Raw genomic sequence first — 14,459 nt, forward strand, 5'->3', positions numbered from 1 at the left:
ATTTCCCTTTTTTTTGAGGGGGGAGGGCAATTGCAACAATTCGACCATGAAGGCCTGATTCACGCAGTCTCCTCTATTCAGTTGATGTTGAGATGTGTCTTTTACTTGAACTCTGTGACGCATTTATTTGTGCTGCAGTCTGAGGCGCAGTTAACGCTAATGAACTCATCCTCTGCAACAGATGTAACTCTGGGTCTTCCTTTCCTGTGGTGGTCCTCATGAGAGCAAGTTTCATCATAGCGCTTGATGGTTTTTGCGACTGCGCTTTAAGAAACGTTCAAAGTTCTTGAAATGTTCCGTATTGACTGACCTTCATGTCTTTAAGTAATGATAGACTGTCGTTTCTCTTTGCTTATTTGAGCTGTTCTTGCCATTATATGGACTTGGTATTTTACCAAATAGGGCTATCCTCTGTATACAATCCCTACCTTGTCGCAACAGAACTGATTGGCTCAAATGCATTAAGAAGGAAAGAAATTCCACAAATTAACTTTTAACAAGGCCCACATGTTAATTGAAATGCATTCCAGGTAACTACCTCATGAAGCTGGTTGAGAGAATGCCAAGCGTGTACAAAGCTGTCATCAAGGCAAAGGGTGGCTACTTTGAAGAATCTCAAATATAACATATTTTTCGATTTTTTAACACTTTTTTGGTTACTACATGATTCCATATGTGTTATTTCATAGTTTTGATGTCTTCACTATTACTCTACAATGTAAAAAATAGTAAAAATAAAGAAAAATACTTGAATGAGTAGGTATGTCCAAACTTTTGACTGGTACTGTATATATAATTTACATAACTGTAATAGAATACAATAAATCATCTTTATAATAAATCATGCTCTATACTCTAGAACTGATTAACCTAAACTACATGGATTGGACCATAGTCTCTTGAAAGTCCCACAAATGCGGAGGCAGTGTGTGAAATAACACAATTCAAATAAATTGGACAGAAATACCATTGGACTCAAATGAGCCATCTTCTGCAGAGCTATTACCTCAACTGTGAAGCAATGAGAAATGTGGGTGTTTTTTCGAAGAGGTAGGGGGTGAGCATTAGGATCTCCATGCTGACTCACTTTAACAGAGCAGCTCATTCCTGGAATAGTTGTGCTGCTTAACGCTAAATGCGTCTTTATCTCTGTTATTGATCCAGCCAGAGTGGGCATGCAGTAAATGGCTGCAAATGGACTGGCGGTGCCAGCCCAAGGCTGAGTTGTGTGCAGGCACTTAGCTAGCTACCTTGAGCCGCTCTGTAACAGAGCTGTAATGGACTTCCAGTTTCTCTGCTACTCCGGGCATATCAAGTGTTTGAGAATCAGTTAATTACAAATAGTTTTCTGTTCAATGCAATATACACAGTTTTAAATGGTTCATGATGAGTTTTGTAGCAATGTGTCAGGGAATATGGTGTATTGGGTGATTGGTTAGTTGAACCAAATAGTGGAATAGGTTAATATGTTGTATTTTTATTATTTCACCTTTATTTAACCAGGTAGGCCAGTTGAGAACAAGTTCTCATTTATAACTGCGACCTGGCCAAGATAAAGCAAAGCAGTGCGACAAAAAACAACAACACAGAGTTACACATGAGATAAACAAAAGTACAGTCAATAACAATAGAAAAAGCTATATACAGTGTGTGCAAATGGAGTAAGGAGCTAAGGCAATAAATAGGCCATAGAAGCGAAGAAAGTACAATTTAGCAAATTAACACTGGAATCATAGATGTGCAGATGATGATGTGCAAGTAGAAATACTGTTGTGCAAAAGAGCAAAATAAAGTAAATAAAAACAATATGTGGATGAGGTGGGTAGTTGGATGGGCTATTTACAGATGGGCTGTGTACAGCTGCAGCGATCGGTGAGCTGCTCAGATAGCTGATGCTTAATGTTAGTGAGGGAGATATAAGTCTCCAACTTCAGCGATTTTTGCAATTAGTTCAGGTCATTGGCAGCAGAGAACTGGAAGAAAAGGCGGCCAAAGAGGTGTTGGCTTTGGGGATCACCAGTGAGATATACCTGCTAGAGCGCGTGCTATGGGTGGGTGTTGTTATGGTGACCAGTGAGCTGAAATAAGGTGGCGCTTTACCTAGCAAAGACTTATAGATGACCAGGAGCCAGTGGGTCTGGTGACGAATATGTAGCGAGGGCCAGCCGACGAGAGCATACAGGTCGCAGTGGTGGGTGGTATATGGGGCTTTGGTGGCAAAACGGATGGCACTGTGATAGACTGCATCCAGTTTTCTGAGTAGTGTTGGAGGCTATTTTGAAAATTACATCACCGAAGTCGATGATCGGTAGGATCGGAATCGTGAGTGAAGGAGGCTTTGTTGCGAAATAGGAAGCCGATTCTAGATTTAATTTTGGATTGGAGATGCTTAATATGATTCTGGAAGGAGAGTATAGTCTAGCCAGACACCTAGGTATTTGTAGTTGTCCACATATTCTAAGTCAGAACTGTCTAGAGTAGTGATGCTAGTCGGGCGGGCGAGTGCAGACAGCGATCGGTTGAAGAGCATTCATTTAGTTTTACTAGCATTTAAGAGCAATTGGAGGCCACGGAAGGAGTATTGTATGGCATTGAAGCTCATTTAGAGGTTTGTTAACACAGTGTCCAAAGAAGGGCCAGATGCATACAGAATTGTGCCGTCTGTGTAGAGGTGGATCAAGGAATCACCCGCCCACCCGCACCCGCAGCAAGAGCGACATCATTGATATATACAGAGAAAAGAGTCGGCCCGAGAATTGAACCCTGTGGTACCCCCATAGAGACTGCCAGAGGTCCGGACAACAGGCCATCCAATTTGACACACTGAACTCTGTTTGAGAAGTAGTTGGTGAACCAAGCGAGGCAATTATTTGAGAAACCAAGGCTGTTGAGTCTACCGATAAGAATACGCCTTGGCCAGGTCGATGAAGACGGCTGCACAGTACTGTCTTTTATTGATGGCAGTTATGATATCGTTTAGTACCTTGAGCGTGGCTGGGGTGCAGCCACGCTCAAAACCGGATTGCACAGCTCGGAAACCGGATTGCACAGAGGAGAAGGTATGGTGGGATTCGAAATGGTCAGTGATCTGTTTGTTAACTTGGCTTTCGAAGACTTTGGAAAGGCAGGGCAGGATGGATATAGGTCTGTAACAGTTTGGGTCTAGAGTGTCTCCCACTTTGAAGAGGGGGATGACCGCGGCAGCTTTCCAATCTTTAGGAATCTCGGACGATACGAAAGAGAGTTTGAACAGACTAGTAATAGGGGTTGCAACAATAGCGGCAGATCATTTTAGAAAAAGAGGGTCCAGATTGTCTAGCCCAGCTGATTTGTACAGGTCCAGGTTTTGTCGCTCTTTCAGAACATCTGCTATCTGGATTTGGGTGAAGGAGAAGCTGGGGAGGTTTGGGCAAGTAGCTGCGGGGGGTGCGGAACTGTTGGCCGGGGTTGGGGTAGCCAGGAGGAAAGCATGGCCAGCCGTAGAAAAATGCTTATTGAAATTCTCGATTATCGTGGATTTATCGGTGGTGACAGTGTTTCCTAGCCTCAGTGAAGTGGGCAGCTGAGAGGAGGTGCTCTTATTCTCCATGGACTTTACAGTGTCACAGAACTTTTTGGAGATAGAGCTGCAGGATGCTTGAAAAAGCCAGCCTTTGCTTTCCTAACTGACTGTGTGTATTGGTTCCTGACTTCCCTGAAAAGTTGCATATCGCGGGGACTATTCGATGCTAGTGCAGTACGCCACAGGATGTTTTTGTGCTGGTCGAGGGAAGTCAGGTCTGGAGTGAACCAAGGGCTATATCTGTTTTTAGTTCTACATTTTTTGAAAGGGGCAGCTTATTTAATTAAGATGGTGAGGAAATTATGTTTAAAGAACAACCAGGCATCCTCTACTGACAGAATAAGGTCAATATCCTTCCAGGATACCCGGGCCAGGTTGATTAAAAAGGCCTGTTCGCAGAAGTGTTTTAGGGAGCGTTTGACAGTGATGAGGGGTGTCGTTTGACCGCGGACCCATAACGGATGCAGGCAATGAGGAAGTGATTGTTGAGATCCTGATTGAAAACAGCAGAGGTGTGTTTGGAGGGAAAGTTGGTCAGGATTATATCTATGAGGGTGCGAATTTACGGATTTAGGGTTGTACCTGGTAGATTCCTTGATAATTTGTGTGAGATTGAGAGCATCTAGCTTAGATTGTTGGACGGCCGGTGTGTTAAGCATATCCCAGTTTAGGTCACCTAGCAGAACAAACTCTGAAGATAGATGGGGGCAATGAATTCACATATGGTGTCCAGGGAACAGCTGGGAGCTGAGTGGGGTCTATAACAGGCGGCAACAGTGAGAGACTTAATTCTGGAGAGATGAATTTGTTTAATTAGAAGTTCGAACGGTTTGAGCAAAGACCTGGAAAGTATCATGTATAGGTGTATACGTTTCTCATATGGCTCATTCCTCTGATACTTCTCTGTTGCCAACACACTCTTAATTATGCTTTTATTTTACGACCCTTATTTCCCCCCTTATTTTCAACCAAACTATAGTTTATCTTCTTGGTTCAGTTTCAAAGACCGCTCAAAGATCCACATTAACACATTATTATTAATGAATGTTTAAAATGTATTAGCTCAGCTGTCAGCTTCCCACCATAGGCGATGCCTCTGTGTTCCCCTGTTGAGTTCAGAGCTACAGATGGTGATGGACCAAAACTTTCAGAAACCGGAACATCTGGAAGCGGGCCTCTGTGAAAACACTGACCAGCTCAGCCCAATCACAGCCCAGCACTATGGCAATACTGCCCAACGGGCTAATCATAATGGGCCTGATGAGCCAAATGGCAATGAGCTGTATGTCAATCATCGACTGCTAGCCAATGGGGGCCTCTCATTCGCAGACAGCAACTGTACTGGGGGTAAGTGTGGCTCATTGTTTGCCACTGTCCCACCTCACCTTAAAAACGAGGAAACTATTTGAAATCTCCATGTTTTCACAAAGGACACTAAGTTGCTTATCACCTGCACCATCATCCACAAAACAGCCGTTTTAATCTTCTCTATACAAAATATCATAAACACATAATGAAAATATAATAAGTATCAAGATGAAAAATGTAAAGTTTGTGCTGTACTCTCTATTCCTCTTCAGATTTTGGGGGGGGGTTGAATTCTCCAACATGTTACTAATATATCTCTTTTGTCTTTCTCCCCTCTTTTGTTTTCATTATTACCATTATTATTGTCATTATCATATTTGTATTATTATTAGAGACTTCTACAAGTCAGCAGGACAATCTCTCCAGTCCCACATCTATCTCTCGATAACGTTGCCACTCTGTTTTGTCATTCTGTCTATCGCTTGTTCCTGGGTCGTGTTCATTAGGGCATAAAAAACGTAGCAAAACGTTTTGCAATGGAAACGACAAGTTGACATAGTACCTCCCCATCTCTTTAAGCATCAAAAGTTTTATTCTGTTTTGTGCCTACTGAACAAAACCCTGGTCCTCTGTTTCCTCTTCCAATTATACAATGGTTGTTGTCCCTGGAAGTTATGTTTCCATAAACTATACAGCTCCAGCTCTCCTGATGTACGAAGTGTCTCAGAAGTGTAAGATTGGATTATTTTCATTGCTTATCTAACTGGATGTTACATTATTTCTGTATTTAGTGAGGTCAAATTACATTTTTGTTCAGAAAGCTTTCTGGTTTGTTTCTTAGTTTTTAGTCCATTTATACGATAGTTGGTCTCTTGTTATTAATATGTTGGTATGTACTGTTCTTAAGATTTATCTTGCAAAAATGAATGGAACTTGTTCAAATAAAATGTGTTTTATGAAATGCCACATAATTCTCTGGTACATTGAAATAACACAAGGATTCACAGTACAGTAAACGGATAGGGACTCAACTAGCACAGCAACACCATGAAAATACCTAAGTCTGGCTTTGGTGCGCATGAGTCAGCATTCCCATAGCTGTAAAAGCACAAACAAAACTTCTAGCACCTGACACAAGCATAAAACATGTCATATGGATCCCAATTAGAACAGAAACAAAGGGAGAAAGAGAGAGCGACAGAGAGAGAGAGAGAGAGACTTTGGGGAACATGTTAAGAACATACATTTACTTTTACGCACCTCTGCCCCTCACCAGTTGGGACACTCTGTGGGAAGGCAAAAAACCTGACCTCTGATCTCAGAGCAGTAGGGATAGACAAATTCTTCTCCTTATTGGGCCCATAATGGCTCAGTTCTTTGAGTGCACTACGTCAGCTCTGACACTAAGTAGAGAACAGGGGTTTAGATTTCTCTAAAGAGGTCAGTGTATACCATAAGTACTCCAGAAGGGTGGTGGGTGACCTCATGGAACAATTAGATGATTCCCAACAGGAGGGTTATTATAAGTATGCGTCTGACAGTCTTAGGCCTTGATTCAATCAGATCAAGCATTAACCAGCGATACCCGACACCCGCATAGCTGATGTTTTGCAGTCGGGGGTGTAACTGCGTTGGAGCTATCAAATATGAGAGCAGCTGCTCTTGGTCATTGTCACAAAGCCAGAAGTTCAGGACAAGAAAGTGTAGGCTATAATAGAAATAATGAGGATTTCTATTAGCATATTTGAGGTCTAGATTACATCTAAAATTCCAGTGTTTTCGCTTGTAAACTTGGTTGTGTGGTATTTCTCTTAATGCGACTCCGTGCAGTTAATAGCAATGTCCGCTTTAAGTATAATGCCAGGAGCTGCTTCAGTATTTGACAGAACTAATGCAGTTCCACCTCCGACACTGCCATAACATTGGATCTGACTGAATAGTATGCGGTATCTGTCGTATTTACAGTACCAGTCAAAAGTTTGGACACCTACTTATTCAAGGGTTTTTATTTATTTTTACTATTTTCTACATTGTAGAATAATAGTGAAGACATCAAAACTATGAAATAACACATATGGAATCATGTAGTGACCAAAAACCTGATGACAGCTTTGCACACTCTCTGCATTCTCTCAACCAGCTTCATGAGGCATGCTTTTCCAACAGTCTTGAAGGAGTTCCCACACATGCTGAGCACTTGTTGGCTGATTTTCCTTCACGTTGCAGTCCAACTCATCCCTAACCATCTCAATTGGGTTGAGGACGGGTGATTGTGGACGCCAGGTCATCTGATGCAGCATATTCACTCTCATTGGTCAAATAGCCCTTACACAGCCTGGAGGTGTGCTTTGGTTCATTGTCCTGCTGAAAAACAAAAGATAGTCCCGCTAAGCGCAAACCAGATTGGATGGCGTATTGCTGCAGAATGCTGTGGAATCCATGTTGGTTAAGTGTGCATTGAATTCTAAATAAATCACCAACAGTGTCACTAGCAAAGCACCCCCACACCATCACACCTCCTCCTCCATGCTTCACGGTGGGAACCACACAAGCAGGGGATCATCCATTCACCAACTATGCGTCTCACAAAGACACAGCGGTTGGAACCAAAGATCTCAAATTTGGACTCATCAGACCAAAGGACACATTTCCACCTGTCTAATGTCCACTGCTCGTGTTTCTTGGCCCAAGCAAGTCTCTTCTTATTATTGGTGTCCGTTAGTAGTGGTTTCTTTGCAGCAAATCGACAATGAAGGCCTGATTCACGCAGTCTCCCCTGAACAGTTGTTCTTGAAATGTGTCTGTTACTTGAACTCTGTGAAGCATTTATTTTGGCGGCAATTTCGGAGGCTGGTACCTCTAATGAACTTATCCTCTGCAGCAGAGGTAACTCTGGGTCTTCCATTGCTGTGGCGGTCCTCATGAGAGCAAGTCCTTAAAATGTTCCGTATTGACTGACCTTCATGTCTTAAGGTAATGATGGACTGTTGTTTCTCTTTGCATATTTGAGCTGTTCTTGCCATAATATGAACTTTTACCAAATAGGGCTATCTTCTGTATACCACCCCTAACCTGTCACTACACAACTGATTGGTTCAAACAGATTAAGATGGAAAGAAATTGCACAAATTAACTTTTAACAAGGCACATCTGTTAATTGAAACGCATTCCAGGGGACTAGCTCATTAAGCTGGTTGAGAGAACGCCAAGAGTGTGCAAAGCTGTCATCAAGGCAAAGGGTGGCTACTTTGAAGAATCTCAAATATAAAATATATTTTGATTTATTTAACACTTTTGGTTACTACATGATTCTATGTGTGTTTTTTCATAGTTTTGTCTTCACTATTATTCTACAATGTAGAAAATAGTAAAAAGAAGAAAAACCGCTGAATGAGTAGGTGTGTCCAAACTTTTGACTGGTACTGTATGTTTGTTTATAAACAGTGTATGCACGTTAAAGGGGAAGTTCAGGATTTTACAACTTGGCCCACTGACTACCCTGAAAGTGTAAGTGGCCAAGAAAAACTGTGATCCGTGGTTCTGTTTTCTTTACAACCACTACATAGTTCAGCTAACTTTAACTACCGCTAGCTGACAATCAATGACAGTGATAAAGGGATATTGTGAGAAATAAAAAAAGTGAAAAACCTTTCACTAACATCAAACCAAATAAGTTGATTTGGCCATGAGATTTTGTCAATTGGACAATTGACCGTATCACTCCCAGGGTGTTTCTCACGCATCAGTCAGAGTATGAGTCTAAATCAATGTATGCAAAACGGAGCATGGAGGGGACTTCTCTGATGTGTACTCGGCTTGTACACATTTCGAAGTATGCATCGATGCAAGCTTCAATGAAAAGTATGGACAGAAATATATGCATGAATATGGATGAAATATGATGTAAAACTCAAACGAAAAATATAGTGAAATCCATGGTGCCCATTATTTGGGCTGAAATGAAAGAAAATAAACTCAGGCTTTGGAATAAAATGTTGCCCATTCCTATCTCACATGTTGCCTGACTACAATATTTTATCTTGATACATTAATAAACACATTGTGTTCATTTTGGCATGTTTACCTGCAAAAAATACTGACGGTAATGTGCGTATATCGCAATCCCATAGTACTGTAAGTTAACAGGGCTAACTTGCTACAGTTGATGTCGGAAGTTAACATGCACTTCGGTTGGAGTCATTAAAACTTGTTTTCAACCACTCCACAAATTTCTTGTTAGCAAACTTTAGTTTTGGCAAGTCGGTGAGGACATCTACTTTCTTCGTGACCCAAGTAATTTCTCCAACAATTGTTTACATTCTTTCACTTATAATTCACTGCATCTTAATTCCAGTGGGTCAGAAGTTTACATACACTAAGTTGACTGTGCCTTTAAACAGCTTGGAAAATTCCAGAAAATGATGTCATGGCTTTAGAAGCTTCTGATAGGCTAACTGACATCATTTGAGTCATTTGGAGAGGAACCTGTGGATGTATTTCAAGGCCTAACTTAAACTCAGTGGCTCTTTGCTTGGCATCATGGGAAAATCAAAAGAAATCAGCCAAGACCTCAGAAAAGAATTGTAGACTTCCACAAGTCTGGTTCATCCTTGGGAGCAATTTCCAAATGCCTGAAGGTACCACTTTCATCTGTACAAACAATAGTATGCAAGTATAAACACCATGGGACGACGGAGCCGCCATACCGCTCAGGAAGGAGACGCATTCTGTCTCCTAGAGATGAACGTACTTTGGTGTGAAAAGTGCAAATCAATCCCAGAACAACAGCAAACGACCTTGTGAAGACGCTAGAGGAAACAGGTACAAAAGTATCTATGTCCACAGTAAAATGAGTCCTATATCGACATAACTTGAAAGGCTGCTCAGCAAGGAAGAAGCCACTGCTCCAAAACCGCCACAAAAAAAGCCAAACTACAGTTTGCAACTGCACATGGGGACAAAGATCGTACTTTTTGGAGAAATGTCCTCTGGTCTGATGAAACAAAAATTGAACTGTTTGGCCATAATGGCCATCGTTATGTTTGGAGGAAAAAGGAGGAGGCTTGCAAGCCGAAGAACTGTAAGGGTCCTGTGTGTAGCTGGTGTAGAGAGTCAGGCGCAGGACAGCAGATATGAGTAATCAACGTTCTTTTACTCAAAGATACAAATATACAAAGGAACATACCGAGCCCACAAAGACGGACCGAATTACAACAAACAATCACTCACAAACACAACACGGGGAAGAGAGGTTTAAATAATAAACAAGTAATTGGTTGAGTGAAGCCAGGTGTGTAAGACAAAGACAGAACAAATAGGAAATTAAAAGTGGATCGGCGGTGGCTAGATAGCCGGTGACGTCGACCGCCGAACGCCTCCCGAACAAGAAGAGGGACAGACTTCGGCGGAAGTCGTGACAAGAACACCATCCCAACCGTGAAGCACGGGGGTGGCAGCATCATGTTGTGGGGGTGCTTTGCTGCAGGAGGGACTGGTCCACTTCACAAAATAGATGGCATCGTGAGGAGGGAAAATTATATGGATATATTGAAGCAACATCTCAAGACATCAGTAAGGAAGTTAAAGCTTGGTCGCAAATGGGTCTTCCAAATGGACAATGACCCCAAGCATACTTCCAAAGTTGTGGCAAAATGGCTTAAGGACAAAAAAGTCAAGGTATTGGAGTGGCCATCACAAAGCCCTGACCTCAATCCTATAGAAATTTTGTGGGCAGAACTGAAAAAGTGTGATCAAGGAGGCCTATAAACTTGACTCAGTTACACCAGCTCTGTTAGGAGGAATGGGCCAAAATTCACCCAACTTATTGTGGGAAGCTTGTGGAAGGCTACCCGAAACGTCTGACCCAAATTAAACAATTTAAAGGCAATGCTACCAAGTACTACTTGAGTGTATGTAAACTTCTGACCCACTGGGAATGTGAGGAAAGAAATAAAAGCTGAAATAAATAATTCTCTCTACTATTATTCTGACATTTCACATTCTTAAAATAAAGTGGTGATCCTAACTGACCTAAGACAGGGAATTTTTACTAGGATTAAATGTCAGGAATTGTGAAAAACTGAGTTTAAATGTATTTTGCTAAGGTGTATGTAAACTTCAGACTTCAACTGTAGCTATCCACAAGAATTGGTTAGCTAACGTTAGCTATCCATGAATAATTGACAGCTAGCTAGTCATCTCCCTTGCATTCCATTAGTTTTGGTTTGCCTGTTAAACTAGCTGCCTAGCTCGATTGTTATGATTCACCTATAGTTAGCTGATAATTATGAACTTAAACTTTTCTTTATGTACTTATCTTGTTTCATCTGTGTTACCATTAGTCTGGATGTCTGGCAGGCAGCAGATTAAGAGAATAGGCAGTAACATTACAGGTTATAGTTGTGCCCTGGAATGTTACAGGGCACTCACACTTCTCATCTGCCGGCTCTCACCCTCTCACTTAAAAAATTTAATCTGACGCAGAAGATGGCGACCAGTGCTGACTGCCTGATGACATCTGCAAACCACAACTAATCCCCTGCAATCATTGGGAAGACCACAAGAGATACCTACACTCACAGACAGCGCCACGACAGCAGCTCTCAGTGCTTCCTTCCACTGCCGCCCTCTAGCTTCCCTCCTCTGGATGGATATTCACCTAGCTGTCGGGTCTGTATTGTCCGGATGTTTATTTGTAGTGTAGCTAGTACCAGGTTTAGTACCAGGTTTTTATATTGGCATGTTTTCCCAGGGTTGACAGAGTCCTTGCTACTACTCCAGTAGTAGCCCACGTAGCCATGGATCATGACGAGTGATAGCTTAGCTAGCCAGCTAACTTGGGCTGCTTGCTAAATAACCATGGATCATGATGAGGGGTAACATCTAGCTACTGCACTAGCAAGTTACCTTTTGTATTAGACAAGTAGGGTCGTTACCTATGCTAATGTTCTATGTTAACGTTTTGTTAAATATGTTGCAAAATAATTTATATAATGTCTCTTGCTAGCTAGCTACTTTTGTTGACCACATTTCTATGTAGCTATATAACACAAAACAACAACAGATTAACAGTCTCAATTTCTTTACTAACAATAATGCAATATTAAACTAAATCTGATGTTCAGATCTACCCTCCTGCTGTGTTCCGGTCGAATTGGACCGACTTACAAGTTGTCTCTCTGAAAAATGTAGTTCATTTAATCTGATTGTCATAAGGTTCCATGACTTTGTCCACACAGGGCATCTGAATAAACAAAATACATGTTGATGATGTTCCTAAAATATGGGGTGTTTTGTTTAACTTTTGTACACCTGTGGTGTTCCAGGGTTACCAGGAATCAAGGTAAGACCCAAGTGCAGACTGTGTGGAGTAACAATGTTTATTGTAACCACAGGGGCAGGCAAATTACAGGTCAAGGCAGGCAGAGGTCGATAATCTAGAGCAGAGGCCAAGGTACAGGACAGCAGGCAGGCTCAGGGTCAGGTCAGGCAGAGGTTGGTTATCCAGAGATGGAGCAAAGGTACAGGACGGCAGGCAGACACAGGGTCAGAGACAGGCAGTGGTCAGGCAGGCGTGTACAGGGTCAGGACAGGCAAAGGTCAAAAACCAGGAGGAAGAGAAAAAGAGAGACTAGGGACAAACAGGAGCTGCGACAAAACGCTGGTAGGCTTGAACAAACAAGACAAACTGGCAACAGACAGACAGAAAACACAGGTATAAATACACAGGGGACAATGGGGAGATGGGCGACAAGCACAAGGACAGCTGAAACAGATCAGGGCGTGACACCGGTCAAAAATGACCGGTCATTAGAATTGAATGAGTGAGACTACAATTAGTGTATAAAATTGAGTTCAGGCACATGCCCATTCATCAGATGGACACATTTCCTCTGCCAGACCCCCACATACATGTGTGTTTGAGCACACACACACACCTCACTCCCCTTCTTGGCGTTTATGTCAACCCCCACGAGAACCTTTCCCCAATATAATATTTCCCCCATGGGAACCACACCTGTTAGCATTCTCACAAACAATCGCAACATTGTTTCAATAATATATAGAACTTTTCTTGTGGCTCTGGTATATAAAGCTTTTTTGAGGCCTTGCTCACAATTCATTCTGTGGCAGCACAATGACCAAACGATATACTGTATGTGAGGCTCTTGATCATATCTTTGATCATGACACTGGTGAGGAGGAGAGAGTCCTTGTTCAACTTTGACACAGAGTAGTCTGTGATAAATAGCACAATATGTTTCATCTGAGTATTTGGTATAGTCAAAATAATCCGTACATTATGCTTTTATGAGCTCAGGTCAATCTGGACTACAGGCCATAATTAGCAAATAAAAGTTCAAAACTTGTAATGTTCACAAGAACTTAAGTTGATAAAAACATCTAACACAACATTAGGTGATAATATATGTATTATTATGGATTTATAATCAGCTATAATGGGGTGGTCATTTTGGACCGGGAACACAGAATTAACTAACATGAAACGAACACAACAGGAGGGTTAATGAGCTTCTTGATATGCCACACCTTTTCAGGTGGATGGATTATCTTATCTTATCTTAAATTAACAAATTTGTGCACAACATTTGAGAGAAATAAGCTTTTTGTGCATATGGAACATTTCTGGGATGTTTTAGTTCAGCTCATGAAACATGGGACCAAAACTTTATATGTTGTGTTTATATTTTTGTTCAGTATATATACTAGAGCGGAATTGGTTTGCTGCAAAGGCTATATCACCTAATGCATCTGTCCAAGCCAGAACTACCCAAGCCAGAACTACCCATACCTTTAGCGAATGCTTTTACCATGGCCCCTAATGGCCATCAAAAGGAAATTGAATCAAACTGAGTGCTCTGCTCCTCTTCATTAGACTAGACCGGAGAGTTAGGTTTCAGCTGACACATCCATGATGGGTTCATATTTCCAGAGGGAATCCTGCCAATCCTCCATCTGTCTTTGACTCTTCTTGTCTATTATTTTGTAGCCAGCCTGTACTATAGGCCTAATATTATGTTCAAGATACAAACATGTATGTTAACCATATGCTTTGGCACTATTTCTTGTTTGGATATTTTGGGAGAAAATAAAGATATTTGTCCTTGTACATGTTTATCCTTGTATGCTACAGAGCACAGTGCTAGATGATTCATGATTCAATTCCATAATCCATTGTATGAAGGTGGGGTTGGACACCTTTACAAAGGTGACTAAGCATGATTTAATCATTTAAATAATTAATTCAACAATGTGTGTTATAAGGGAGCACATATATACTGTAACCAGAGTTTTGTAAACAGAGAATTGCAAAACGCCTCCTTATCACGTTTCTTTTTTAAGAAAAGTTTCAAATCAAATCAGTACTTTTTGCACAGATCTGTTCTCTTTAGCGCCCCGAAAATGGTGCCAATACAGCATAACAATGTAGCCTATGCAGAACTGATTGTTGAAAATAAAACATTGTGCTGCAGTCACTACCCTACCTTTAATAAATAGCTGAAAATAATGCATTTACAAAAAATAATAGTACTGATACTGAACATGAGAGACAATTTTGCAAAAAGGT

General features: G+C 41.4%; 1 protein-coding gene across 2 annotated transcripts in view; it reads left to right on the plus strand.

Moving 5' to 3' along the window:
* The window catches only part of LOC139566424 (protein phosphatase 1 regulatory subunit 1C-like), a 32,615-nt gene extending 19,081 nt beyond the window's left edge, over positions 1–13,534 (plus strand). The window contains exons 5-6 of one of the 2 annotated variants that reach the window (XM_071387590.1): positions 4,682–4,909; positions 5,263–5,836. In XM_071387590.1, the coding sequence (XP_071243691.1) occupies positions 4,682–4,909; positions 5,263–5,318 (284 nt within the window). In that variant the 3' untranslated portion in view covers positions 5,319–5,836. Of the gene's footprint in view, positions 1–4,681; positions 4,910–5,262; positions 5,837–11,353 lie in introns of those variants that run through there. The other variant, XM_071387591.1, reaches the window with a different exon arrangement.
* Positions 13,535–14,459: the final 925 nt, after the last annotated feature.

The sequence above is a fragment of the Salvelinus alpinus genome, chromosome 38 (genome assembly GCF_045679555.1).
Source record: "Salvelinus alpinus chromosome 38, SLU_Salpinus.1, whole genome shotgun sequence".
NCBI lineage: Eukaryota > Metazoa > Chordata > Actinopteri > Salmoniformes > Salmonidae > Salvelinus > Salvelinus alpinus.